Here is a 27,325-nt window from a genome sequence, read left to right on the forward strand (position 1 = left end):
TAAAACTAATGTAAATATATATTTAAAGCACATAAGTTCCTCAACAGAATCCCAGGAATATAGTTTGTTATAGGTTCTGGGAATTGTGAGGAAAATTACATTCACAGAATTCTTTGGGAGAAGCCATGACTGTATAAATGTGGGTGTTGTTCTGTGTGTGCAGTTATCTAGTTGGATACAAGCCAGCATTCCTAACATAAAACCCAATGCGTATACGTAAGTCACTGTATTTTGTTTCACTGGATCATGTGTAGCAATCAGACAGTGCAGATTTTGCCTCTGTATCCTAGTGCTTCAGCTGATGGAGAACAGCGGGAAAACCTGGAAGCTCAAGTTTTGAACATCTCCTTGAACTTTGGATTTGTTACACCCCTCACTTCCATGGTGGTCACCAAACCTGATGCTCAAGAAGTGGCAAACAAGCCTACAGAGGCAGGTAAATCGTAACAAATTGCTCCCATGTCAAACTGAAGTGATTAAAACAGTTTGCACATGCATTTATCTTTTGAATCTTGAGTTCAGTGCTAGAAGAATGAGTTGAGAGCTCTGGTTATGTGGGTGTGTTGGGAGAGTGATAAAACAGTCAGATAGAAGGATAACTATTGAGACAAGGATAATGATAAATGTAGCTTATAATTATGTGAAGAAAGGTGAAGTCACTGATGTGATAGCACTGGTATGTTACTGGTGCTGAATATACCTTTCATAGAATCATAGAACTGTAGAGTTGGAAGGGATGCCAGAAAGCACAAAGAAAGCAAAACATCTAACCTATGTTTAAAAACTTCCAATGAAGGAAAGTCAACCACTTTCCAAGGGAGTCCATTCCAGTGCTATCAGAAATTCTTCCTGATGTTTATTTGGAATCTCCTTTATTGTCATTTGTATCCATTGGTTCATTGGTTTCTGGAGCTGCAGAAAACAAGCTTGCTCCATCTTCCATGTGACAGCCCTTCAGATAGTTGAAAATGGCTGTCAAATCACCTCTTAGTCTTCTCTTCTCCCGTCTTAACACCCAATAGCCTCAATCATTTCTCATAAGGCTTGGTTGCAGAGTCACTAAAAATCTTGGTTTCCCTCCTCTGCACATGTTCCAGCTTGCCAATATCCTTCTTAAACTGTGATGCCCAGAATTGGACACAGGACTCCAGGTGTGGTCTGACCAAGGCAGAATAGAGTAAAACTATTACTTCCCCTTGGGGACGCGGGTGGCGCTGTGGGTTAAACCACAGAGCCTAGGACTTGCCGATCAGAAGGTCGGCGGTTTGAATTCCCGCGACGGTGTGAGCTCCCGTTGCTCAGTCCCTGCTCCTGCCAACCTAGCAGATCAAAAAGCACGTCAAAGTGCAAGTAGATAAATAGGTACCACTCCGGTGGGAAGTTAAAGGGCTTTTCTGTGCGCTGCTCTGGTTTGCCAGAAGCGGCTTAGTCATGCTGGCCACATGACCCGGAAGCTGTATGCCGGCTCCCTCGGCCAGTAAAGTGAGATGAGCGCTGCAACCCCAAAGTTGGTCACAACTGGACCTAATGGTCAGGGGTCCCTTTACCTTTATTATGTCCCTTGGTCTGACAATAGAAAATAGTGTGAAATGCTTAGAATGATATAATAGGCAGACTCTTTGGCGTTATTCCTGATCTGGTTTGTGGTTTTCAGCAATAGAATTTGGTGAGTGATTGTCTGTTAAGTCATACTGAGACCCATTAAAATCCAATAACTTCAGTAATAAGTAACTTTATTGATTTCTATGAATCTAGAATGAGTATGAGGAACGTTGGTGACATATCTTTTCTGGTTTCCACTGAGCAATTTAGGTACGCCAAAACTGTGAAATCGTACTATTGTTGTGAAATAGTTTTCTCAAAAAGGTCAATCGAGAAAGGTGACAGATTAGCACACATTACTTCCCAATAGCACCAAAAGGCTATGGCATAATTCGAGGGGGCAAACACAGGAGAAATAAAAATTGAAATGGAGCTTACAGTCCATTGAAGCTGTCTTTGTTTCTTTGACCAGATAATGAGAATGTAAACACTGCTGCAGATCGAACGTTTGGTATGTAATCTGATTCAACAATTAAATTCCAGTAACTTATTCCTAAGAATTTCCATACTGTGAGAAAAATGATCTAACCATGAGACTCTCTCATAGGCATGATGAAAGCTTCTAGAATCCTAGGAGGTAGCGATCCTCTTGACAACTCCAGGAGTTATGGTATGAAATCTTCACGAATTTACAGCTCCAGCTCCACAGTCTGTTTTCTGGAGTGTTGAGAATTGAGGCACTTATCTCTCTCCTGTACAGAAGTTGCAGAGTCACTAAAAATCTGCCAACAGCAATGCTGAAGTCGTATGGCGATAGAATGGCTCTGTTTCTCCCTGGAGATGCGGAGCCAGAAGGAGGGTTTCTCTTCGTGTCCCATTGGACACAGCCATGTGAAGTTGGACACACAATGTGTGCAGGTGGAAAAAGGAGGGAACTAGAAGGATTATATTTATGTCAGGGATAGTATGGACACAAATTGTATTAGGGTAGAATATGCTTTGCTTCTGTACTTATGCATCTTGAAACACTTCCTTCTTTTTCAGGAAGAACATCTTTGTCAGCACAAATAGATACCGGTTTCAATTTCCATCCACAATTTCTAACCGATTTTCAAGATAATGGTAATGCTCCATCACATTCTTGTATGGTTTAGGCTTATCTTGCACTCTGCGTTCCTTCTTCTGCAGCCATTGTAAAACAGTTGGTCCCTGGGAGCCAATGGTGGCATATTATAATGGACGTAAAAATTACAGCTTTCTGTTTCCACAGATGGTTGGGCCTGCCTCCTACTTTTAAGTACAGGACTCTCCGTGCCAGTGCTATGGGATTGGCCCCAAGTATGCAGACAGGACAACAGTAGTGTTCTTGTAATTTGGTGATTGCAAAGAATTGGACCTTTCCTCTCAAATCAATGGAATACACACTCTTAGCACAATCAATGCACAATATTTAAGAATTAAAGATTATTATTTTTTTGTTTTCTTGGAGGAGTGCTACACTCACCATTTTCCTCTCCCTGCTCCCCACAGGTGGGTATGCGAGGCAGAGGAAAACTACCACTATTTCAATAGTCCCTTTTGTCTTTCTTAATCTCATGGTCATGGGTTTGAGCCCTGTGTTGGGCAAAAGATTCCTGCTTTGCAGAGAGTTGGACTAGATGACCCTTAGGGTCCCTTCCAACTCTATGATTCTATGATTAATCAGTTTTGTGAGATGTCAGGGAACTGCCATCGGCAGGACAGGAGGTGCAAAGGCTCTCTGAGGTAGAGAGAGACGTAACACCTGAAGAGGGAACCAGTAGGGGGCGAACAGGAACGTCAAGGGAAGGAGAGTCGGAGGAATGGCTCAGAGACGCTTCCAGCGAAAACAGTGGGGAGGTCTCAGGACCTCCTATAGGGACACCCGTTCCTCGCCGGAAACTGTCACGCAGAGAGTCCAGAAGACGTGTTTCCGTTAAGGAGCTTTTATGTTGGAAACGTTTCCGAAAGCAACCACTTTCGGATTCTGCTAGCGATTGACGCAGCCATGCTGGAGGGGCTCCGTCACAGGCAGAGGTTTGAGAACCTGTTCAAACTCTGAGGGACTTGCAGTTTACGCACAAGCAGCTCTTCATCCCATCACAGCAATCCGAAAGTCACCGAAAGCTAGCTTGTGCCAGGGAGAGGCATCATGAGCGAACCAGCCGGAACCGGAGGAGCAGGAGCAGCTGGAGGAGGTCCAAGCCTGGAGGAAAGGTACAGGACGTTGGAAATCCAGCTTGCCTTGCAGATGGCGAGGCTGGAGGAGAGGAGGGCTCAGGATGCAGAAAGGGGGAAGGAGAAAGCCACCCCGCTCACCAGAAAGGTGCCAGGATTGGTGCAGAAATTTGGGGGGGACCCCAGAAACTATCATGCCTTTAGGACAGAGATGCAATACGCTCTCAATCTGCAATTTGATGACTTCCCTGATGAGGAATCGCGAGTGGCTTTTGTAATTAGCCATCTCGAATCAGGGGCGAAGGACTGGGTTAGACCCTTGATGGCAGCAAATAATGAGATCCTAAAGGACACAAGGAAGTTTTTTCGTGCCATGGACCTGATGTTTTCCAGCGACATTGAGCAGGGAGGGGTGCGAAGGCAGTTAATGGCTTGCAAACAGGGGAACCGGACTGTCCGTGAGTACTGGACTGAGTTCACTATGTTGATTCATAGATTGGGGTGGGACCTGTCTGCGGAGCCCATTCAGATGCTTTTCGAAGAAGGGCTCTCTTCGTCCTTAAAAGATGAACTTTCCCGGACCCCCAGAGCGGAGTCTATGGACCAGCTGACTAAATCCGCGCTGGCCATAGGAGCGCGCCAGGAAGCGAGGGCTTTGGAGAAGCGGGAGGGGAAAGGAGAACGTTGGAGGGAGCTCCGCATTCCAGACATTCCAGAGCAGCCTTTCCCGCCGGCAGAGCCGATGGAAGTGGGAACAGCGCGGGCGCGCGCAGTTTCAAACCTCGGTGAAGGGCGGAAGAAGGAGGGAAAGAGCGCCAAGAAATGTTATCTCTGCCAACAGCCAGGACACTTTGCCAGAGTCTGTCCACGGAGAAAGGAATGGCAAGGCATGGCAGGAGCTGTTGGGGGAGAGGAGGAGGAAAGCAAGGAGCAAGTAAAAGCCAACGCCTGGCTGCCGTCGGGGCACAGCAGCCAGGCCCAAAAGCAGTGAAAGTGCCCTCACCAGAACCTCCCAGACCTGCTCTAGTGATAGAGGTGTTGCTAGAGCTGCCAAACGGACACCCCCTACAGATCAAGGCCCTTCTGGATTCAGGCAGCTCCTGTAATTTCATGAGTAAGGAGTTCGCAGCTGAGCACCAGATACAAACCCTCCCCTTAAGTAAACCCCTGCAGGTGACCACGATTGACGGCAGAGAGCTGTTGGGAGGAGAAGTGAACCAACAGACAGTCCCCATGATAATGAGGGTGGCAAGGCACACCGAGAGGATAGCGTTTAATGTGGCCACCTTGGGAGGAGCTCCCATCATTTTGGGGATGAGCTGGCTGGCACTACACGATCCTCTAGTGGGCTGGCATCAGAGGGTGGTCTCCTTTGGGTCAGCGCATTGCCTAGAACACTGCAAGCAGGGGAAGGATCCAGGGGAAGCCAGGCTCACCCTAGCTGGGATGGAGGTAATGAATAAAGGGGAGGTGCCTCCGCAATATGCAGATCTGAGCAACGTATTTAGCGAAAGGGAAGCGGACAAACTGCCGCCGCATAGACCCTTTGACTGTCAAATCAACCTACTCCCTGGGGCTCAACTCCCAGTGGGCAAGCTGTACGCCATGTCAGACAGGGAGATGCAGGAGCTGAGGGAGTTCATTGACAAAAACCTGAAGCGAGGTTTCATCAGAGAGTCCCGAGCGGTGGGGGGCAGCCCAGTGTTTTTTGTGGACAAAAAAAACACAGATAAGCCGAGACTTGTAGTGGACTTCAGGGCGCTAAATGCCGTGTCGGAACCCCTGGCTTTTCCTATGCCCCGAATTGATGACATTCTGACCAGGGTGAGGAAGGGGAAGATTTTTACAAAACTGGACCTGCGGGGGGCGTACAATCTGATACGCATAAGGAAGGGGGATGAATGGAAGACCACCATGTTCACCCCTTTGGGAGCATTTGAATACCTCGTAATGCCCTTCGGTCTCCAAGCCGGCTCCGCTTGTTTTCAAAGTTTTATCAACCACGTCTTGGGACCTTTGCTCTACAAGAATTGTGTGGCCTTTTTGGATGACGTGTTGGTGTATTTGGAAGATGAAGAGCAGCATGTGAGGGACGTGAGAGAAGTGTTGGGCCGGCTGCAAGCCAATCAGCTGTGGGTGAAACTGGAGAAGTGCCAGTTTCATGCCAAGGAGGTGGAATTCCTGGGGTACCGCTTGTCAGACAAAGGATTGGCCATGGATCCAGGCAAGGTCCAGGCGGTGCTGGAATGGAAGACACCGAAGACCAAGAAGGATGTGCAAAGATTCCTGGGGTTTGGGAACTTTTATCGGAAGTTCATCAAGAACTTTGCACACTTGACGGCGCCCATCACCGACTGCCTCAGTAGCAAGAAGAAATTTGTTTGGACGGCGGAGGCGGAGCGAGCTTTTGAAGAACTGAAAAGGGCTTTTGCCTCGGAAGAACAACTTCTGCATGTGGACCTACAGAAGCCCATGAGAGTGGAAACAGACGCGTCAGACCGAGCGGTAGGGGCGGTACTTCTTCAGCCGGGAAGAAATACGTCGGAGTGGAGACCGTGTGCCTTCTTCTCGAGGAAGCTGAATAAGTCCGAGCGGAACTACACGGTGTATGACAGGGAACTACTCGCCATTCACGAAGCGTTCCGGAGGTGGAGACATTTATTGATTGGGGCACAACACAAGGTGCAAGTGTGCACCGACCACAAGAATTTGGAGTATTGGAGAACAGCTCGAGTACTCAACCAACGACAAGTGAGATGGGCACAGGAATTTTCCAAATTCCACTTCGAGATTTGTTATGTACCAGGCCCAGAGAACGTCAGGGCGGACGCTCGCTCACGCAAACCAGAGTATTTGGAGGGGGAGGGGGCAATCGAAGAAAGACATGTCATTCCTGAGGACCGCTGGGTGTGTGGGGCGGCGCTGGTGGGGAGGCGAGAACTGGTAGAGGAAACGGAAAATGACGAATATGCCCAAAATAAGCTCAGAGGTCTCAGGGGAGAGGGTGAGAGCCCGGAGGGTTTTGAGGAAAGAAACGGGGCATTGTATTACAAAGGGGCACTGTATATACCAGAAGGTGAATTGAGAGGGAGGGTACTCAAGCAGTTGCATGATAGTCCCACGGCGGGACATTTTGGACAACACAAGACCATGTGGATGGTCACCAGGGAATTTTGGTGGCCCAAGGTGAGGGAAGATGTAAAGGAGTATGTAAGAGGGTGTGACCAATGCCAGAGGGCCAAGGGGGAAAGAAGGGCGCCGGCAGGGTTATTAGAACCATTACCCACGCCAGAACGGCCTTGGGAGGCGGTATCAATAGATTTTATGACGGATCTGCCCAAATCCAAGGGGAAAACGGCCATTATGGTAGTAGTGGACCTGTTAACTAAGATGTGCCACTTTGTAGCATGTTCACATGCAGTCACAGCGGAAGAAACAGCGAAGTTGTTTGTAGAACACATCTTCCGGCTGCACGGCGCCCCCTTGAGGGTTATCTCAGACCGCGGGAAACAATTTACTTCCAGGTTCTGGAGGAAGCTCATGAGCTTGCTGCACGTGGAAGTCAATTTTTCGACTGCCCGGCACCCTGAAACCAACGGGCAGGCGGAAAGAGCAAATGGCATCCTCCAACAATATCTGAGGTGTTATGTCAATGACAGAGAGAATGATTGGGTCGAAAAGCTGGCGCTGGCAGAATTTGCCTACAACAATGCGGAGCATGTGTCCACAGGGATGAGCCCCTTTTTGGCCAATTACGGGTGTCACCCCAGGGCATTCCCAGGGGAGGGAGGCGAGAGATGGAGCGTCCCAGCGGCCGAACATTTTGTAGAAGAGATGGAAGCGATCCATCGTCAGCTTCAGCTCAACTTAGAAAGGGCCAAGGCACAATATAAGAAGCAGGCAGACAAGAACAGAAGGGAAGGTGAAACAATAAGGGTGGGGGATCAGGTGTGGCTGTCCACCCAAGGGTTGCCGTTCAAAGGGGGTTGTAAAAAATTAAGACCCAAGAGATTGGGACCCTTTGAGGTCATTCAGCAGGTCAACCCAGTGGCTTTCAAACTCCGGTTACCCAGCCACATGAAATTGCACCCAGTGTTCCACAGGTCGTTACTGTCACCGTACAAGGGGGAAGGTGAAGGGGAGTACACCAGGGGACCAGTCTTGGAAGAGAGGGAAAGCAGTAACCATGTAGCGGAAATCCTCGATTCCAGGTGGAAGGGCAATCAGGTGGAGTATTTAGTGGCGTGGGAAGGGGAACCGGAGTCAGAAAACACCTGGGTGACTGCAGAGGAGGTCAATGACGAGGTTTTAACAGAAACGTTCCACCAAAGATTCCCGAGGAAACCACAGCCGGTAGCAAGGTTTAGGAGGGAGTATTTCGGCACCACAGACGAGGAAGAGGAACTGGAAGGATTCGCGGAGTCGGAGTTGGAAGAAGGAACGGACTCAGATGACGAGGAGTACCGAGAGACTAGGAACCACAACAAGTGGAGAAAGGTGTTCGAAACTTCAGACGATGAGGAAGGTTCTTTCCGGGGTTTTACCTCCTCCCAACCCGTAGGGGAGGAGACGGGAGGGGGTGAAGGGGGCCCTGGAGGGGAGGTGGATGTCAGGGAACTGCCATCGGCAGGACAGGAGGTGCAAAGGCTCTCTGAGGTAGAGAGAGACGTAACACCTGAAGAGGGAACCAGTAGGGGGCGAACAGGAACGTCAAGGGAAGGAGAGTCGGAGGAATGGCTCAGAGACGCTTCCAGCGAAAACAGTGGGGAGGTCTCAGGACCTCCTATAGGGACACCCGTTCCTCGCCGGAAACTGTCACGCAGAGAGTCCAGAAGACGTGTTTCCGTTAAGGAGCTTTTATGTTGGAAACGTTTCCGAAAGCAACCACTTTCGGATTCTGCTAGCGATTGACGCAGCCATGCTGGAGGGGCTCCGTCACAGGCAGAGGTTTGAGAACCTGTTCAAACTCTGAGGGACTTGCAGTTTACGCACAAGCAGCTCTTCATCCCATCACATGAGACTTTGGTTTTTGTGTAATTTTCTTAGTCGCAACTTGAGGCAGAGATAGCCTTGGGAAGGATTGCAAGTGGGGAGGGTCTCTGTATGGAGTCCTGAGGTCCTTGCTCCCAACTAGAGCTTCCAGGTTTTTGCTTTCCCTTCATGGGTAAGGGATTGTGAATAGCTGCTTTATAATTGGCTTAGCGTTGTTATTGAGCATTCATCCTCATTTTTTTGAAGAATGTTTTCAGGGAGGTTATATAATGGCTCTGGTTTATTGAAGATTTACTCTGATTTGTTTGCAGGGAGGTTGTACAGTGCTGCATCAAAAAAATTTTATTTCACAATTTCCAGTGCTTTTTCCTGCCACATTCTTTACTGCAAAAAGTCTCTCTGTGTGTGCAAGAGCATCAAATATGCTTTAGTTGTGCAACCTGAATTTGTCAGTGTGAAAATGCATGACACCCACAAAATGTTAAGTTCAGTGTTCTTGGGAAAGGAGGAATGCTTATTTTTTCCCCTTGAGAACAAATATGCATGAAGCTGCCGGTGTTCACTTTCTGAGTGTTTTTGCCTGGCAGATTTTGCCCTGTGTCAGGGACATCAAGTGGCATTTCTCCTAGATGAATCTTTCAGCCAAATGTAGTTGGCAATTGATACACAGTATTTAAAAGCCACTTGGCAGTATTGTTTGCTGCATAGTGATTGTGATTTAAAAAATATATTAGGACAAATTTTTAGGGGTAGCAATGTGTCCCTATACCTTAAATGGGACATGTTAAATAAAAAATAAGAATCCTGCTAAATAAAAAATACAAAAACAAAAAACAGAACCCCAGTCCATAGGACCAGCGATGAGACATGATGGGAATCATAGTCCAAAATCTCTGGAGGACACCAGGCTATGGAAGGTTGATCTACCTATGTATCTACCTATGTAGTATAACAGCAGGAAATTAACAATTTATATATTTTTGGGTTATTTAGATTATGCGGATTATTCATACACGTTGCTGGGGAGTCACCCTGGTGAGTAATTCACACTTTATTCTCTATTAATGTATTTTCCCCTCCATGAGATGTTTCAGATATGGGTACATGTATTTGGAATCCCATTGGTAAGGTGGAGGGGAGCAACATTCAAGACTAAGTGGGGAAATGTTTGGTGAGGAACAGGTTAAGCAGCACCCAGGCCACTCCTCAGAACAAATTCAGTCCCCCAACATCCCCAGGTGGGGCTTGGAAGGACTTCTGCCTGGAACCCTGGAGAACATCTGCAGTCAGTGTAGACAGTCCTGAGACAGATAGATCAATGGCCTGACTCAGTATAAAGCAGCTCCTCTCTTCCTAAATTCGCAGCCTTCTGAGGTTGCTATTCTTTTTTATATAAAAAAACCCCCCACACACAACCTTTTCAGGTTTGTTAAGAGTGTGTAATATGTAGAATGTGTGATTTGGGAATTGAGAAAACTCAAGGTGTCACCTTCCTTAGTGCTTGTCCTGTCTCTATTGCTTAATTTTAAGTCCACTCTACGAGGGCTTTGTCATATATGAGCAGGAGGACTTTGGGCCACCAGCCACCATTTGGAATCAATATGGAAGACCCAAATAGAGCTTTGACATGACTTCACTGAAGGTTTGGCAAGGCAGGTCCAAACTCACAAATTGCACTATTAAAAATGACATTTTTTTTTGGTTTCTACTGATTCCTAGGCAACGTTCAGTCTCTCCCAGACACTGTTAATGAGTATCCAAGTTTCATTCTTCAACTGACTCATGAAAAAAATCCCATTTGTTTAAATATCAATGGACTGTTGCAAACACCCATAACCCTGCTGACTGATGCAGACGAAGGTAAGCCTTCTAATGTAAGCTGCTGTCAACTCCCTAACTTTCATGTCAAGCATTTTGGTTGTTTCCAGAAATCTGTGTGAGTGCATTTTATTTGACAATGAAATATATTAAAACCACTGACCCGGAAAATCTCAACACTATTGGTCTTGTAGAGCTTACACTAAAAAATATTGTGACATGGTTTTCTGTTGCTAATATCATGCATTAGTCAGAATACGTGGTTTTACATGTCTCATTCCAGTTGTTCAAAGTGTTTCACATATTTATTGCAGAAATCCTTCCTGCACATGTCTCACTTTTTAATATTGTTATTTATTGTTATTTATTGTTATTATTTCATGGTCCACAGGCCAACACAGTACTTAATCAGTACTATTTGTTTCAAAGGTTGAGGGTCCAATTTCAGAGTTTACTTCTTTTATACCTGCCTGTATCTTCTCTCTATCTGTCATCACATGTCTTATGTACATGTTATGTACATTTGTCAATACTAACCAACAAAGATAGGCTAGTTGTGTCATCTGGTTCTAGCTGTAGCTCTTGCAATTCTGGCCAATTGTGTGATTTCAGGAGGCATTCAAAAAAGGTGACAAGAAGTTGTGGCAACACATGGAATTTGTTGCTCTTGAGCTCATATCACAGTTTTATTAATATTAAATTGTTGCTTAGTAAACAGCAATATGTTTCTTGCGTATGATCCTCATATTTATTTTGACTATTATATTTTCAGGGATCCAAGTGACTGGTAAGCTTGGAGAAAACAGAAAGTTTGTGGAGTTCAATGCAATCTATCAGACACCCAATGTGCAAATCAACGTGTCAATGGGAGAAATTATACTGAATGATCAGGGCAATGTGAGCTCTTTCCCATGGACAAAGGCTGCATCTTTAACAACTAGAGGGTAAAATTTGATATTTTCAGTTTCTTTTCAGTGTTGGTTGGTCTGACTTTAAGGCTATACTTAATGCTACTTTTACATTCTTGAACTCCTAAACTTACATAATTTTTCAAAGCACAAGCCTTTATTGTTCATGCATCCAAATAACAGCTTTCATGTGAAATTCAGTGGAATTCCTCATTTGGGGACTTTAAAAAATATTGGTTTTCTCTTTGAACAAAGCATTTTAATTTCCTACGAATTGAGGTAGATGCTTCATAATATATGTTAGCTTAGACTGGCGATTAGCAGTTAATTGGCCAGAAAATAATGAAATTGACTCAGTAGCTCAAGCTGAAATGTTTCAGTGAATTGTGCCCACTGAGCTTCGTTCTGATTTATTTTGTGGCTTGGATGTCACAGCAGCTTTTGATACAATTGGCAGTGGTGCCATTTTGGACAGCCTTACTGGAGGGGGTGTTGAGGGCATAGAGTCACAGTGACACCAATCATGAGATTATATCTTGCCCCCCATACTTTTTAACACCAATGCGAAACAACTGAAGCTAATCTTAGGAAGACAGTGGAACCCTGAATTGGTGTCTGGAGAGTGTCCTAATCAAAATCAAATGATTTCAATTTCAGGAGCTTATTTTACCTTTAAATGTAAAGCCCTAAATAGTTTAGGGTCAAGTTATTTGCAGGAACCCTACAAACCTGCTAAAGCATGATGGTAGCCACCTGAGACAGAAACTTTTCAGTAGTGGCCCCACATCAATGGAATCTCCTCAAAGATCTTTGAAAGACACCTTTTTTGGTTGTTTTTACATGGTCTCTTAATATTTTTTTTTAGTTTTCTAAGCTTCCCTAATGCTGACATTGTCTTTCAGTGTTTAAGCCTCTCACTCTAATACGGGTTTATATTGCTTTTTCCTTGGTGTTCATTTTCTATTCTGATTGTAATAATTTTTACCTGTTGCTGGTAACTATTGTGTCATAAGAGGAGTGTAAATATTTTTAAAAAATAAGAAATGCAACAAGAACCAAATGCAGAAATACCTATTAAATTATGCCACCTTGAAATTGGGATTGCAGATCAAGAGGTAATTCAGGGAATATTGAATTCTTACAATACATATAGTGCCACAACTCTACAAACATTTGGTATTCTATAGTAATAATGTATATTTTTCTATATATTAATATTTATTGATTTATTTCAACATGTATATATTTAGAAATAACAGCATCACTTCCTTCCTAGGTTGAGCTTTCTTATTGAAAAGGAAAGGAGTCTTTCACTATCAGGACCAGACGGTATCACAATACAAGTTTACTATATGAAGAACCCTCTTAATTTCCTTGGATTGCACTTCAAGAATAGTGGACGTTTTTCTAACAACATTGCTGGACTTTTTGGTATGTATTCAGATTGTGCAATGAAGTAACAATCCTCATGCTATTCACCATTAAGTTTGGTTTTGATGTAGCACTATAACTTAACACTGTATACCTTATATCCTTGGAACAACTCTGAAAAGAAATGAGCATGAATGTCTCTACATTTCAGATGGGGTGGGGATGAGAAGGGGAGCCCTGGTTTAGTGGCTTTCCTAAGTCACCTAGTCAGTTCATGACACCTTAAGTTATGTTTAACTGGCAACTGTCTGGTTCACAGCTCAATCTCTCCGTCACTACACCAATACTTGTGAGAATTGGGGTGCTGCTGCTGACATGATTGTCAGGAGAGCCACCAATGATCTTCATCAGTTTTCAGGCCCAACCTGATGTTCTTACTCCTATCTTTGGAGAGGGAACCCATGTCAGGCTCTTGGCCATGGCTGCCTCCTCCCTGGGGCTCACCGTTCCTCACGTACAAGGCAGCTCCACCTCAGAAAAGTGGACAAGTGTTGAATAAATGTCTAGAGAAAACTCGGAGAAACACTGAGCTTGTTGTTTTTATGAGTAAAACTACCTTCTCATGTTTAATTATTGATTATTATTCATAGTAGGTGCAAGTGTACTGCAGTCTATCCATTTTGTTTGCTATAGGCCTGTCAAAGGCCATGGTGAGCTGCCACCCCCAAGATACTTCCATCAAGATAAATACTAGACTAGACAGTCAAATGTATCCTAAAATCGAGCAGGAATTAGCCTTTATTGGAAGGGGGGGTGAGACGCGTATTGCAGCTGCTCCAGCATAGCTTTGAGAACTGCAGTTATATTCCTGTGTTTTTCTTTGTGTTCCCCAGGTCAGTTTTACTCTAATAAACGTCTTCAAAGACATAGCAATAGAAAGAAGACATTGACTGTACGAGGACAATCATATAGTTTCACAAGGTAAAAGCCACAGAAAAACACTTGTTGTAGACTATATGAATGTGTGTGTGTGTGTGTGAGAGAGAGAGAGAGAAACTTGTTAAGAGCGGTAGTCACGTAATCTGGGTAACCGGGTTCGCGTCTCCGCTCCTCCACATGCAGCTGCTGGGTGACCTTGGGCCAGTCACAGTCTCTCAGCCCCACTCACCTCACAGAGTGTTTGTTGTGGGGGAGGAAGGGAAAGGAGAATGTTAGCCGCTTTGAGACTCCTTAAAGGGAGTGAAAGGCGGGATATCAAATCCAAACTCTTCTTCTTCTACTTTGTCTTCTTTTCTCTAGCTTAAAATGCCCAGGTACCCTGAGCTTCCCTTTCACCACATACCTTGCACTGCTCTGCAATTTGGGAGGGGGAGGTATTTTACATGAAGAAGAATGTTGAAAGTGATAATAAAATATAGAAAATTGGAAGTGTTGTTCTGCAAATGCAGCTCCCAACAGTGTTGTCATGAATTTTCATATCAGCAAAGTATTTGTGGCCCTTTAGGAACCTCAAGGAACAACCCACACCTTTTCTATGCACATAAAAATATATTCAGTATTTTATGCTTGAAATGCAACTTTCCCCCCACTCAAAAATTTTGAGTCATCCCCATGCCTTTCAGGTCTTCAGCACATTCATTAACCTCTCCCTTGTTACTAGTTTTCCTCGGCCAGTTCCCCCAGTCTTTGCCAACGAAAAAAGTTACCCTTTGTGAAGGAGCGGGGGGGTTAACATCAATGGGGAGGGCTTATTGAGTCCTTGGACCCAATGTCATGCCAACCCTTACCCTGCCTGCTGCTGTCAAGAAAGATTTGGCAGTCTTGTTGTTTTGCTGCTCTCATGGGTCACATAATGCGCCTGCCTGGGCAAATGAATTTTGCTATGCAGTTCTCCAACCAACCAATGTTTACAAAAAGACATATATTAGGGGGAAATGTGCATACAAATGTTAGTGAAAATGACATACAGAATGCATTATATTAGAGGAAATTGCTTTCAAAAATGCGTTCATTAGTAAAAAAAACACATCCCAAAATGTGTTTATTAGGAGAAATTTGCATTGAATGTTGATGAATCTTCACGAGGATTTTTCGTTTTTATACTGTGAATTGCTGCATAAATGTGGAAGGCTGAATTTAAGATGGGAAAAATGAGAAATGGAGATAAGTGAAACTGGCAGATCCTTTCATCCCATTTGCAAAGGAAAGGGGTTTGCTAGCAAAAATCAGGGGAATGGCTATAAATGCAGTCATGTTAAAACAAAAATCTTTTGCAGGGGGATAACTGAGAAGCCCATGTGACTTTCAATGGGGCTTTTACTTTCAATGGGCACTTATTGTTTTTTCTCTTTCATTTTCAAGGCAAAACAAGAAGGATTACAGGATTGAACAGGGAGCCAATGTCGATTTTACCTGCTGGTCACTGGATATAACTCCTTGAAGAATAGCATTTAAAGCAGTAAAAATGTCCATCTTTTGTATTAAGTGTAACTATTACATTTCATTTCAGTGATAACTATTAAAATTGTAAATGTTTAATGCAGAATTTTAAATGTGGAACCATTAAATCTAATCATCTAATTGGACAAATTTCAGGGCAGGCTTTTGTTTTGTTTTTTGCTAATTTGGCAACACAGACAAGGAACAAAAAATTATCATTTATGGTTACTAATAGGGAGGGAACCAGTTTGACAAAGACACTGTGTGGGGTAGGGTTGTACCACGATCTATAATACAGTTACTAAAAATATTCTGAAATCTACTGCTGTTCAGGCTCTTGTTTTCACCTTTATTTCACACAAAAAACACCATCTCCTAAGGAAGAAAGTGCTGTAGAAAGTCCCCTTCACTTAATGTGCTATTATATCATGTATTAAATACAGTTATGGTGGTACAGAGATTCTAGATGGATTTTGGAACAAACAAAGCACAGTGTAAACACCTGCCATGTATATAAGATTAATGCTATTTTTAAACAACATTTCAAGAATCCTTAGGTTTCCAGCAGGAGGGTCACCCTGCTTCCACTGGGGGAAATGGGCTTTTTCACTAGCATGGGCCATGCTATCCTGATGATGCCATGTCCTATCAGCTCCCATACCACCAGTGTAACATGAGAAGGGGACTAGAGACAGTCCCAGGAAATTCTGTATTCCTATTCCATTATGAGGGGTTAAACATTGCTCCATTAACTCAAATACACTCACAGTCCAATTTGTGATTAGGGTGCCAAGCTCACTTCAATAACAGTATTGCAACATTCCTCTCAGAAATGCCCCAACAGTCTTTCTAAGTTCCAGTTTCATGCACCCTGTATTTAAAGAGGATAAGAAACAGTTGACTTAAACTTCATTTCTACCATACCATTTCACCCCAAAGGGCCTTCAAATTCACATTACCAGTATTGTCCATTCATTTCCAAAAGTATAGACTTAGAAATATGGAAATCTGTTTTTTAGATTAGGTCATAATAATATTCATCCATCTAGTTCTGTAATGGCTACTCCAGCTAGCAATGTCTTTCCAGGGTCTCTGGAAGAAGGTCTGATCCATTTAGCTGCAGGTATCAGATTGGACTTGGGACATTCTACAAAGCAGGCACTCTGCCACCAAGCTACAGTCATTCATGGGTGTCAAAGGAGCCATTAAATCAACATTTAAGAAAGACTTTGCCCTAACCCATTGGAACAGCTTCAAAGCATTAGGCTTGCAAAACTACATATACAAAAGAGTCGTCCTGTACTCACATAGAGTTCCAAACAATCCCCACACAGCTCCTCTTCCGAAGCACACTTCTGATGAATGGTATTTCTGAAAAGCTACACGTGAAGACTGTTGTGTATTGAGTCAAAGGATTTTATATCTGTATTATTATTGTCTATATTTGCATTAGGGTAAAGTAACTGCCTTTTGGTTTCAGGGGGTACAGCTACTATTGGTTCATTTAAACTGCTGTATTTGGATCCTCTGTCTTATTGGTTTCCTCCAAAAGGCAGGACTGTGATTGCCTGATATTGTTCCCTCCAAAATGTATCCTTTCTAGCTAGTCCCCTGTCCCTATAAATGTAGCTTTCCCCTCCTCAGTCTTCAGTCTTGTTTGCTGTAATAAAGAAGTGTTACTAGAGAACTGTCTCCAGCAGATTATGTCAAGAGAGCTGAAATCACAAACTCCACGTCACAACAACTGGCGACGAAGGTGGGATCCGGAATGCTGAGGAGCGGTTAAACGCAGCCCTGCCTCAGAGTCCGGATTGCAGCTAAGAACAAGACTCACTGGCCAGCTGAGAAGACGACCCTGCCACAGGACAATGGAGAGTCCAAGGGTATTGGAGCCCTTCCAGCCATCAGAGCCCCACACGTGGGAAGACTACGTCGAACGCTTCGAGTTCTTCGCAGTGGCTCAAGGGATCACCGATGCCAGCAAAAGAAGGGCCACATTCCTGAGCTACTGTGGGCCTGAGACCTTCAAGCTGGCCAAGGCATTGCTTGCTCCAGCGAAGCTAAGTGAGACATCTCTCAAAGATATTCTTGCCTGCCTAACAAGCCATTTGGCGCCTACTGAGACCAAGATGGCCCGGCGGATGGAGTTTCATGAGAGGCAGCAGCGTGCTGGGGAGTCTGTATCTGCATTTCTAGCTGAACTGCGGAAGCTCGCTCAGCACTGCGACTTCCAAAATCTGGAAGAGACTCTCCTGGATCGGTTTATCGGTGGTCTGAGCAGCAAGAAAGCCAGAAGACGCATCGTGGCTAAAGAAGAGGTTACCCTTGCTTCAGCCTTGAAGGAGGCCACCGCCACGGAGAATTATGAAAGAGAGGAGCTTGATGCCAGTCGCAAGGCCCCTAAGCCACAGATAGAAGTTGCGCATGCCATGGACGAGCTAGAGGCTACTCCGAGCCAGAGCCCAGTCCGTGGGGTCGAGTCAGTGCGTCAGGCCTGCACAGTGCACAAAGATCACCGAGGCAGGTGTCCAGGTTGTGGCGGAAACCATGAGCGGAAGAGTTGCCGTTTCCGGGATGCTATGTGCCGGACGTGCGGGAAGACAGGTCACATCGCCAGGGTCTGTAGATCGGCGGCGTTGGGAGCGACAGGAACACCTAGACTGGAGCATCGCAGACCGCCCACAGCAACCCATTTTCTAAAGGACTGCCACTATGTAACGGAGATCAACGGGAGGGTCGTGCAGTTCCCAGCGCAAGGCAAGGCACACGTCAAGGTGAAGATTGAGGGTCAGCAGTGCGACATGGAGGTGGACTCCGGATCTGGATTCACTATCGTGTCGGACCAGACCGCGAGGACATTCTTCCCCAGGGGTAAGTTGCCCCCTCTGGAGCCCTTCCCGGCAACCTTGCAGTCATACTCAGCGGGCCGCATCCATGTTATGGGAATGTGTGCCGTGAGAGTTCAGTTCCGGGACAAACAGGCTGTACTCAAACTGGTGATTGCGAAGGGCAGTCGCCCCAGTCTCCTGGGCACTGACTGGTTCCCCGCCCTGGGACTGAGTATATCAGGGCTTAATTCAATCCAAACCTGCCCTGAGATGAGCGAGGCATTATGCAAAGAGTTTGCTGGTCTCTTTAATGGAAAACTGGGTTGTTATAAAGGGCCCCCAGTTGACTTCGAGTTGGACCCTGGGGTGGCCCCAATCCGACTCAAACCAAGGCGAGTGCCATTTGCACTGCAACCCAAGATCGAAGCAGAGCTGGATAAATTGGTCAAGCAGGGAGTTCTCTCACCCGTGGACTCTGCTAAGTGGGAGACTCCAATCGTCACGCCCCTTAAAGCAAATGGGGAAGTCAGGATCTGTGCAGATTACAAATGTACTATCAATAAGGCACTCAGGGGAAACTCATACCCCATTCCAGTCGTATCACATCTGTTGGCTAAACTGGCTGGGGGCAAGGTGTTTGCCAAAATTGACCTGGCACAAGCCTACCAACAGCTGCCAGTAACCCCACAATCAGCGGAAGCACAGACTATTGTCACACATAAAGGGGCGTTCAGAGTTAACAGATTACAATTTGGAGTTTGTGTGGCCCCAGGGATTTTTCAAGGGCTCATGGACCGCCTGTTAAGAGGTCTGCCGGGGGTCTTGCCATTTTTTGATGACGTTTTGATTGCTGGAAAAGACCCACAGGAACTGGTTGCGCGTGTCCGTGCAGTGTTGCTCAAGTTCAAGGAGGTGGGGTTGCAACTGAAAAAGGAAAAATGCAGTTTTGGGGTGCCAGCTGTGGATTTCTTGGGGTTTAAAATTGATGCATCAGGCATCCACCCCACAGATGCTAAGATTAAGGCCATCATCGAGGCACCACGACTACAGAACAAGACGGAGTTGCAGTCATTCCTGGGACTTATTAACTTTTATCATTCGTTCTTACCCCATAAAGCTTCGGTAGCTGAACCATTACATAGACTGTTGCAGAAAAAGAATGTGTGGCGATGGGGGCAGGGGCAGCAGAAGGCTTTTGACTCCTTGCGAAGAATGCTGAGTAGCGGGAGCGTCCTTGCTCATTATGATGAGTCAAAGCCGCTGGTCCTGGCATGTGATGCCTCTCAATACGGCCTGGGGGCGGTGCTGAGTCATAGGGAACTGGATGGGTCGGAAAAGCCCATCTCTTTCTATTCCCGTACGTTGTCGCCCACGGAGCGCAACTATGCTCAAATTGACAAAGAGGCGCTTGCAATTGTGGCAGGAATCAAAAAGTTCCATGATTATGTGTACGGTCGCCATTTCTCCATTGAAACGGACCACAAACCACTGTTAGGGTTGTTCAACCCGAACAAACAAACGCCACAAATTCTCTCCCCCAGAATGTTGCGTTGGTCTATATTCCTGAACGGGTTCCAGTACACCTTGACCCATGTGCCGGGGAAACGGTTGTGCCACGCTGATGCGCTGAGTCGATTGCCCCTTCCTGGCGGGAGCAATGAGGATCCCGCTCCAGCGGAGCACATAATGATGCTGGAAACACTTCCGGGGGCTCCTGTAACGGCTACTGATATAGCTGAGAAAACGAGGAAAGATGCTGTTCTCTCCCGTGTGCTCACTTGGGTGGGGAGGGGGTGGCCAGGTGGTCCGCATGAAGACAAATTCAGGCCTTATGCGACAAGGCAGCACGAGTTGTCCATGCATAAGGGTTGTCTCCTGTGGGGAGATAGGGTGATCATCCCAGCACCACTGAGAAACAGGGTGCTTGAGACGCTTCACATGGGACACCCGGGAATGGTCAGGATGAAGTCGCTAGCCCGATGTTATGTGTGGTGGCCTGGAATGGACCAGAACATAGAACAATGGGTACGAACATGTAAGGCATGCCAAGAGGTGCGGCCAGAAGTGGCCAGAGCACCAGTTCACTGGTGGGAGCAGTCCAGATCTCCCTGGAGCCGGCTGCACTTAGATTTTGCTGGGCCATTCCAGGGGAAGGTCTTTTTGGTTGTCGTCGATGCATATTCCAAATGGTTAGAAGTGGCGATGGTCCCTAGCATGGCATCAGCTGCCGTAATCAAGGTGTTGAGGCAGCTGTTTGCAACCCACGGGTTACCTGAGACCATTGTATCAGATAATGGGGCAGCTTTTGTATCCCAAGAATTCAGGGCATTCTTGGCTGATAACTTCATAAGAGGGGTCACATCCGCGCCCTTTCACCCATCCTCCAATGGGCAGGCTGAGCGCATGGTAAGAACAGCCAAAGAATCCATTGCGCGCTTAATGGAGGGTAACTGGTCAGCTCGCATCGCGCGAATGTTATTTTTGCAGCATGCGACGCCGTGTACTGCGACGGGCAAGTCGCCAGCTGAGCTGCTCTTGGGTAGAAGACTGGTAACGGTGCTGGATTATGTCCACCCGGATAAAATGCCAAACCATAATTCAAGAGCAACCCCCCAGGCTGAGACTGACACAACAAGGTATCTCGCCCCTGAAGATCTGGTCTGGGTGAGGAACTATTCACGAGGTTCGCGGTGGGTGGCTGGTGTGGTCACCCGGGCTAGTGGACCTGTGTCCTATTATGTAACCTTGGAAAATGGGCAAGTTTGGAAGAGACATATAGATCAGCTGAGGCGCCGGGCGCTCAGCAGGGAGGAGTCAGATAATTCATCCCTGGCTAACGACGCAGAGCTGCAAGACCAGAGTGAAAATGGCCCAGAGGTGCAGTCACCAGGGGCTTCAGCAAATGAACCAGGGTCTGCTAGTCCTCATGATGACGAGGTACAGGTAGGGAACCCTGAGATGTCTGGGACTCCATCTGTTCCTGAGGAAACCCCTATAGCAGCCCCTCTACCACAGGTAACACCCGATCCAGAACCGGCAACGCCTGTTGTCAGGAGATCAAGTAGAAGTTGTAGGACCCCACAGTACCTGAGAGATTACGTCTGCTGTGCTCACTAGGGGGGGAGGGGTGTTGTGTATTGAGTCAAAGGATTTTATATCTGTATTATTATTGTCTATATTTGCATTAGGGTAAAGTAACTGCCTTTTGGTTTCAGGGGGTACAGCTACTATTGGTTCATTTAAACTGCTGTATTTGGATCCTCTGTCTTATTGGTTTCCTCCAAAAGGCAGGACTGTGATTGCCTGATATTGTTCCCTCCAAAATGTATCCTTTCTAGCTAGTCCCCTGTCCCTATAAATGTAGCTTTCCCCTCCTCAGTCTTCAGTCTTGTTTGCTGTAATAAAGAAGTGTTACTAGAGAACTGTCTCCAGCAGATTATGTCAAGAGAGCTGAAATCACAAACTCCACGTCACAACAAAGACCTTTGTGCTTCTCTTAAAGGAACATTGAGGAGGTCAAATGTCTGTTTATCTAAAGCCAATAGATAGTACATTTGCAAGATGTTTGCCTGACAAATGTTGTGTGCACTTCTGGTTATTTCACCTCAAAGCAGTTGGAAAAGGTTCAGAAAAGGGCAACCAAAAAGATTGTGGGAATGGAGTGAGTCCCCTATGAGGAAAGTTGGCAACATTTGGGACTTACTTGACTATAGAAAAGGTAAGAGGTGACATGGTAGACATTTATGCAATTATGCATGACCTGGAGAAAGTGGCTAGAGAAAAGTTTTTCTACCTCATAACACTAAAACTTGTGGATATCCAATGAAGCAGAACGTTTAAAGCTTCAGGACAGATATTTTTAAAAGTACTTCTTCATGCAGCTGAAAGTCATATGGACTCACTCCCACAGGAAGCAGTGATGGCTATAAACATGGATGGACACAGACAGCTTTCCGGGTCATGCGGCCATCATGACTAAACTGCTTCTGGTGCAATGGAACACCGTGACAGAAGCCAGACTGCACAGAAATGCAGTTTACTTTCCCGCTGCAGCACTAACTATTTATCTACTTGCACTGGCGTGCTTTCAAACTGCTAGGTTGCAGGAGCAGAGTCATTGAAAGGTGGGCGCGGTGTGCCCCGGGTGCCACCTCTGAGGGGGTGACAAAATGCTGTGCGGCAGTAAACGGTTGTGAGAGACGCTGTTGCTTTGGTGTGCACAGGCTTCCCGCTGCCAAAACGGTCTGCCCAGCGGCTCTCCCTCAGGTGTATGGCAGCCGGCAGGCTCCTCACCACAAGGCACGTGATGTCCCCCCCCCCTGCGAAGAATGGTTGGCTAGTTGGCTCTGCAAAAGCTCAACAACTTTACCCCCCCCCCCCATGAAATAAAGTCAACCCATTGTTGCAGGCAAATAATAATAATAATTCAATCCTCCCATGGAGGATAAAGCAATAAATGGCTACTAGCCAAAATGGTAGGGACACATGTGGTGCTGTGGTTAAACCACAGAGCCTAGGACTAGCCGATCAGAAGGTCGGCAGTTCAAATCCCCGCAACGGGGTGAGCTCCCGTTTCTCGGTCCCTGCTCCTACCAACCTAGCAGTTCAAAAGCACGTCAAAGTGCAAGTAAATACCTTCTGGCGAGAAGGTAAACCATGTTTCCGTGCGCTGCTCTGGTTCGCCAGAAACGGCTTAGTCATGCTGGCCACATGACCCAGAAGCTGTTGGCATGCATATCTCTGGTATGATAAGGCCAAGGTCCATAGGACATTCTAGAACCATATTGTTAGGAAAGCACTGTTTAACGTTTGGATAAGGTACAAAGATTTGTTAGAAAGTAAAACCCCAAGATGGTTGTCACCAATGGAAGCGAAAACATTGAAAAAAATCAATATGGAGGCCAAGTGGCCGAAATATTGTGAAATTTTGGAGCAAGAGGGAGACAGGCTAAAACTGCAGAGCTTTGAAAAATTAAAGAATAGAGTGAGAGTGATTATTATCAAATAATGGAGGCATATAAATTGGACAAAAAATTAGGCTTCCAGGTGGAAAAACCAAAGTTGGAAACAGAATTGTTAGAACCCAAAGTTAAAAATTTGTCAAGAATGTATAACTTGCTGTTGAAATGGAATACCCAAGATGAAATGGTGAAATCTGTTATGATTAAATGGGCACAGGATGTCGGACATAATATTATGATGGTTGACTGGGAACAGTTATGCAACACCGGTATGAAATTTACGGCATGTAATGCCTTAAAGGAGAATTTAATGAAAATGATGTATAGGTGGTACCTAACACCAGTCAAGCTTGCAAAAATCTACCATTTGTCTGACAATAAATGCTGGAAATGTAAAGAAGTGGAAGGGACTTTCTTTCACCTTTGGTGGACGTGCCCAAGGATTAAGACCTTCTGGGAAATGATATACAATGAAATGAAAAAGGTATTTAAATATACCTTTCTGAAGAAACCAGAGGCCTTTCTCCTGGGCATGGTCGGCCAACTGGTGTCAAAGAAAGATAGAACTTTTTTTTGTACGCCACAACAGCAGTAAGAATACTCATCGCAAAGTACTGGAAGACACAAGAACTACCCACTCGGGAAGAATGGCAGATGAAACTGATGGACTACATGGAAATGGCGGAAATGACGGCAGAATCCGAGACCAGGGAGAAGAGTCGATGGAAGAAGATTGGAAAAAATTAAAAGTATATTTACAAAAATATCGTAAAATTAATGAATGTTAGAAGTATATTGGAATGAAGTTATACGGTTTTAGCAGAAGGGTTATTAAGAATTATATGAACATTAAGTGTTAATGCATTAAATTGGGAAATTGAAAATTAAATTGCATTATGATAAATTAAAGATTAAATTGAAGAAGAGGGAAAGGATTTGTTGAATTAGATAACTTGAACTAGAATACAAAAAAGGGAGGTGCGAGGAAGTCGAGGAAATAAGCTAATGAAAGATTTGGATATAAAATTTGGATGTGTGTTTTTATTTTTGTTTTTTTGTGTGTGTTGTATTGTTGTATTGTTTTTATTTCAGTTTCTATTGTGGATGTATTGTTTGTTGAATTTATGTGTTTCTTTTTTCTTTTTTTTTCTTTTTTATTGTCTTTCTTGTTATAAGTATAAAATACCTAATAACATTTTTATTAAAAAAAACATGACCCAGAAGCTGTATGCCGGCTCCCTCGGCCAATAAAGCGAGATGAGCGCCACAACCCCAGAGTCGGCCACGATTGGACCTAATGGTCAGGGTCCCTTTACCTTTACCTAGCCAAAATGGTTATGTTCTGCCTCTACGGTTTCCCCTCCTGGCTTTTCTTTTCTTCTCTCTAGCAATCTTGTGTTCTTTATCACACAAACACAAACTTTCTTCCCCATTGTCCCCTTTCTTTTCCAGAGAAGACACACACACACACACACACACACTTTAATGTCCATTGTCCATAGACCTTTTAAAAGCTGTCCATAGAAATCAAGGGACAAATCTAAAATTTCTCTTAATTTGTGATTTGGCAACAGATTCCCCCCCTAAAAACACCCCCCCCCCCACAATGGCAGCAGAGAGAGGGACCTCTGCTCTTCCTAGGTTCCACTGGTCTATTTAACGAAGAAAACATGGGGGCAATGTGTGTGTGGGGGGGGGGGTGTTTCTGAAAAGCAGAACCTATTTGAATGCAAATCAGTGGTGTATGAGACCTTCTGATACTAGTGAGGGTGGGAAATCTAAGCTAGTCTCAGCCACCCCTCTGACCTGTCATATTCAAAGTGGTTGCAGAGCTGCTGTAAGTCTCTCTCTCTCTCTCTTTTTCTCTTTCTTTCTCTCCTGCTTCCAGAGTTGTAAATAATGTAAACCAGGAACACCCAAAAACACAGCCACGTGGCCCTCAGCTCCCTGTGGTAAGGTAGCTGCCTATGGAAGGGGACTTCTAGGTGAGATCCCAGGGTAGCTGTTGCAAATGTGTCAAACAGCCTTGTCCAGTGGGCCTGTGGCAACCAGTGAGCCCCACTGTCCTCTCCACAGCCCACTCTGCAGCTAGGTTCAACTACCTCCCTCAGCCTGGGAGCAAACAAGAATACCAAAGGTACAGGCACTTGCCTCCCCTTTGGCTTTTCTTCATTTTCCCTGCTTCATTTTTGAAGATGAGGAGTTGAGTTGTGGGGTTGAGCTGGAAAGACAGCCAAATTTTGAGACGTGTGGGCACAGCCCAAAAATCTGCACTGAAAAGACACCTCAAGATCCTACACTTAAATTTTGTCTCAACACCAGCTCAAATTTTTGCCTTTGTAAGCTTCAGGACATGAACCTCTGACCTTGCGATGCTGGAGACCCAGCAATCCTTGACAAAGCCGTATATAAATATTTGTGGCTTTGGTTACCTATTAACTTGTTGCAAAATGGATTATAAAGCTGCTCATCCTTCCTGCTTTCTTATTCATTCTTTGACCATGGGGAACCAGCTCCTGTTTTTCACTCTGCTGGCACTGATTCCTGCACTTGGAACATCCGATTTTTTAATCTCTAATATCAGAAACATCAAGGTAAGAATACAAAGAAGCAGCGATTGAAATCATAGGATTGATACAAACAATCCCATGTTGGCATTGAAATGCCATCGAAAAGCTTCAGGGGCAGGGCTCTGCAAGTGTAAATGTATTTCTTCCAGTGCATGAATATCCCTAGGACAAAAACAGAGTGATGTATGGATTATTTCTCCTTGTATCAAAGTAGACTCCTAGATATCCTAGATATTATCTCTTGTACTCAAAGGATCCCTAGATGCCAGGTGTGTCCATTGGCATTATAAGCATCTAGGACTGAAATGCTATACAGTGGTACCTCGGGTTAAGTACTTAATTCGTTCCGGAGGTCCGTTCTTAACCTGAAACTGTTCTTAACCTGAAGCACCACTTTAGCTAATGGGGCCTCCCGCTGCTGCTGCGCCGCCGCTGCATGATTTCTTTTCTCATCCTGAAGCAAAGTTCTTAACCCGAGGAACTATTTCTGGGTTAGCAGAGTCTGTAACCTGAAGCGTATGTAACCCGAGGTACCACTGTACACACTTCTGTGCGAGTAAGGCCCATTGAATTCAATGGGACTTACCTCTGAGAAGATAGGGTTGCACTGTAGGTTACAATTCAGATAATGGGTAAGTCAGATCAGTAGAGGCCCCGCTGCTTGTCTTGTAATGCCCATGTTCCATGTTGAGTGGTGAAAGGTTGGGAGACACTGCTGAACCCCTGCAGACCTGTTCCCAGTAAGGTTAGATGATACTGAGCTAAATGGACCAATGGTCTGGCTTGGTATAAGACAGCTTCCTATTTTCCCCATCTCTTCTGCACCTAGTCTCCAGAATGACCAGAACGAACCCTCAGAATAAAGTGGACAAATGCTTGGAGTCAGTGATGGGCTTGATGAGGGCTAATAAACTGAAATGCACCTATTAGTGTGAGCATTTCCAAATGAATATGGTAATAATGAAAGCTATAATTTTGTTTTTTCTTTACAGAAAAGAAATGTTGCAAATACTGTAAGTACTCGTCTTATTTTTAAACTTAGGTTGTTCTTGGCGTATAGGGGAGGATAGCCTGAGGGGAGATAACGTGCTCTGCCTGGTTTTTAGTGTTTAATTTCCCAATCTCAGCACTGAAATCAGGACACAAAATCTCTCTGCCTTTCCACAGACCATTTGGTTGTGACCCCTCCCCACTTCAGTATCTGGTGTGAAGATGATATGTTTAATATGATGTCCCCTTTTCTTGTATTTTGTACTGCTTGTCAATAATGATATGTCCTAGGATGCAAGTCTGAAAATCAATAAAAGGTTTTTTTAAAAAATAAAAATATCCATCTGCACTCTCCTTAGAAATCCTCTGTAAAGAGCAAGCAAAGGGGTTCCCAGCTCAGCACTAAGTACCACAGCGCTTTGATCAGAGAGAAGCCCTCTGCTTGATCTTTACTACCACCCCACTGAGAGTGGGGGAGATGCTGCCTTTTACTCTTAAAGAGCAAGCAGTGGGATTTTGTCTCCTGATCTCAGTGGTGAGCAGCACAGCACTCATATTGGAGACAAGCCCTCTGCTTGCCCTTGGCAACATTTTTCAGCCATCTCCACCCCAGTAGGGACGGCAGAAAACGCTTGTTGTTTGTATGTGCATGTATGTTTGTGTTTGTGTACAAAGTATATGTATAAGTGTGTGACTATGTGTGTGTTGTG

At 45.2% G+C, this 27,325-nt stretch overlaps 2 protein-coding genes and 1 long non-coding RNA gene across 5 annotated transcripts in view; 2 read left to right on the forward strand and 1 right to left on the reverse strand.

Moving 5' to 3' along the window:
• Positions 1-15,588, forward strand: part of LOC310672247 (inter-alpha-trypsin inhibitor heavy chain H4-like) — a 28,269-nt gene extending 12,681 nt beyond the window's left edge. The window contains exons 13-22 of the mRNA XM_083429109.1: positions 291-436; positions 2,015-2,053; positions 2,150-2,212; positions 2,587-2,664; positions 9,724-9,765; positions 10,450-10,590; positions 11,321-11,492; positions 12,733-12,887; positions 13,721-13,808; positions 15,189-15,588. Of these exons, the coding sequence (XP_083285235.1) occupies positions 291-436; positions 2,015-2,053; positions 2,150-2,212; positions 2,587-2,664; positions 9,724-9,765; positions 10,450-10,590; positions 11,321-11,492; positions 12,733-12,887; positions 13,721-13,808; positions 15,189-15,267 (1,003 nt within the window). The 3' untranslated portion in view covers positions 15,268-15,588. The remainder of the gene's footprint in view (positions 1-290; positions 437-2,014; positions 2,054-2,149; positions 2,213-2,586; positions 2,665-9,723; positions 9,766-10,449; positions 10,591-11,320; positions 11,493-12,732; positions 12,888-13,720; positions 13,809-15,188) is intronic.
• On the reverse strand, positions 13,720-21,637 carry LOC310672295. Of its 2 annotated transcripts, none has more exons than XR_014508500.1 (3): positions 21,564-21,637; positions 14,108-16,645; positions 13,720-13,909 (listed from the first exon to the last, which is right to left on the reverse strand). It is a non-coding gene; the product is annotated as an uncharacterized lncRNA (long non-coding RNA). The 2 variants fall into 2 exon arrangements; XR_014508501.1 differs by lacking the exon at positions 13,720-13,909 and having other exon boundaries at positions 14,021-14,112; positions 16,109-16,645.
• Positions 21,638-25,497: 3,860 nt separating this feature from the next.
• LOC310672246 (inter-alpha-trypsin inhibitor heavy chain H3-like) overlaps positions 25,498-27,325 on the forward strand; it is a 35,776-nt gene continuing 33,948 nt past the window's right edge. The window contains exons 1-2 of one of the 2 annotated variants that reach the window (XM_083429107.1): positions 25,539-25,649; positions 26,618-26,638. In XM_083429107.1, coding sequence (XP_083285233.1) covers positions 25,557-25,649; positions 26,618-26,638 — 114 coding nt within the window. In that variant the 5' untranslated portion in view covers positions 25,539-25,556. Of the gene's footprint in view, positions 25,666-26,617; positions 26,639-27,325 lie in introns of both variants that reach the window. The other variant, XM_083429108.1, reaches the window with a different exon arrangement.

This window comes from Podarcis tiliguerta (assembly GCF_965153285.1).
Source record: "Podarcis tiliguerta genome assembly, chromosome: 2".
Classification (NCBI taxonomy): Eukaryota; Metazoa; Chordata; class Lepidosauria; order Squamata; family Lacertidae; genus Podarcis; species Podarcis tiliguerta.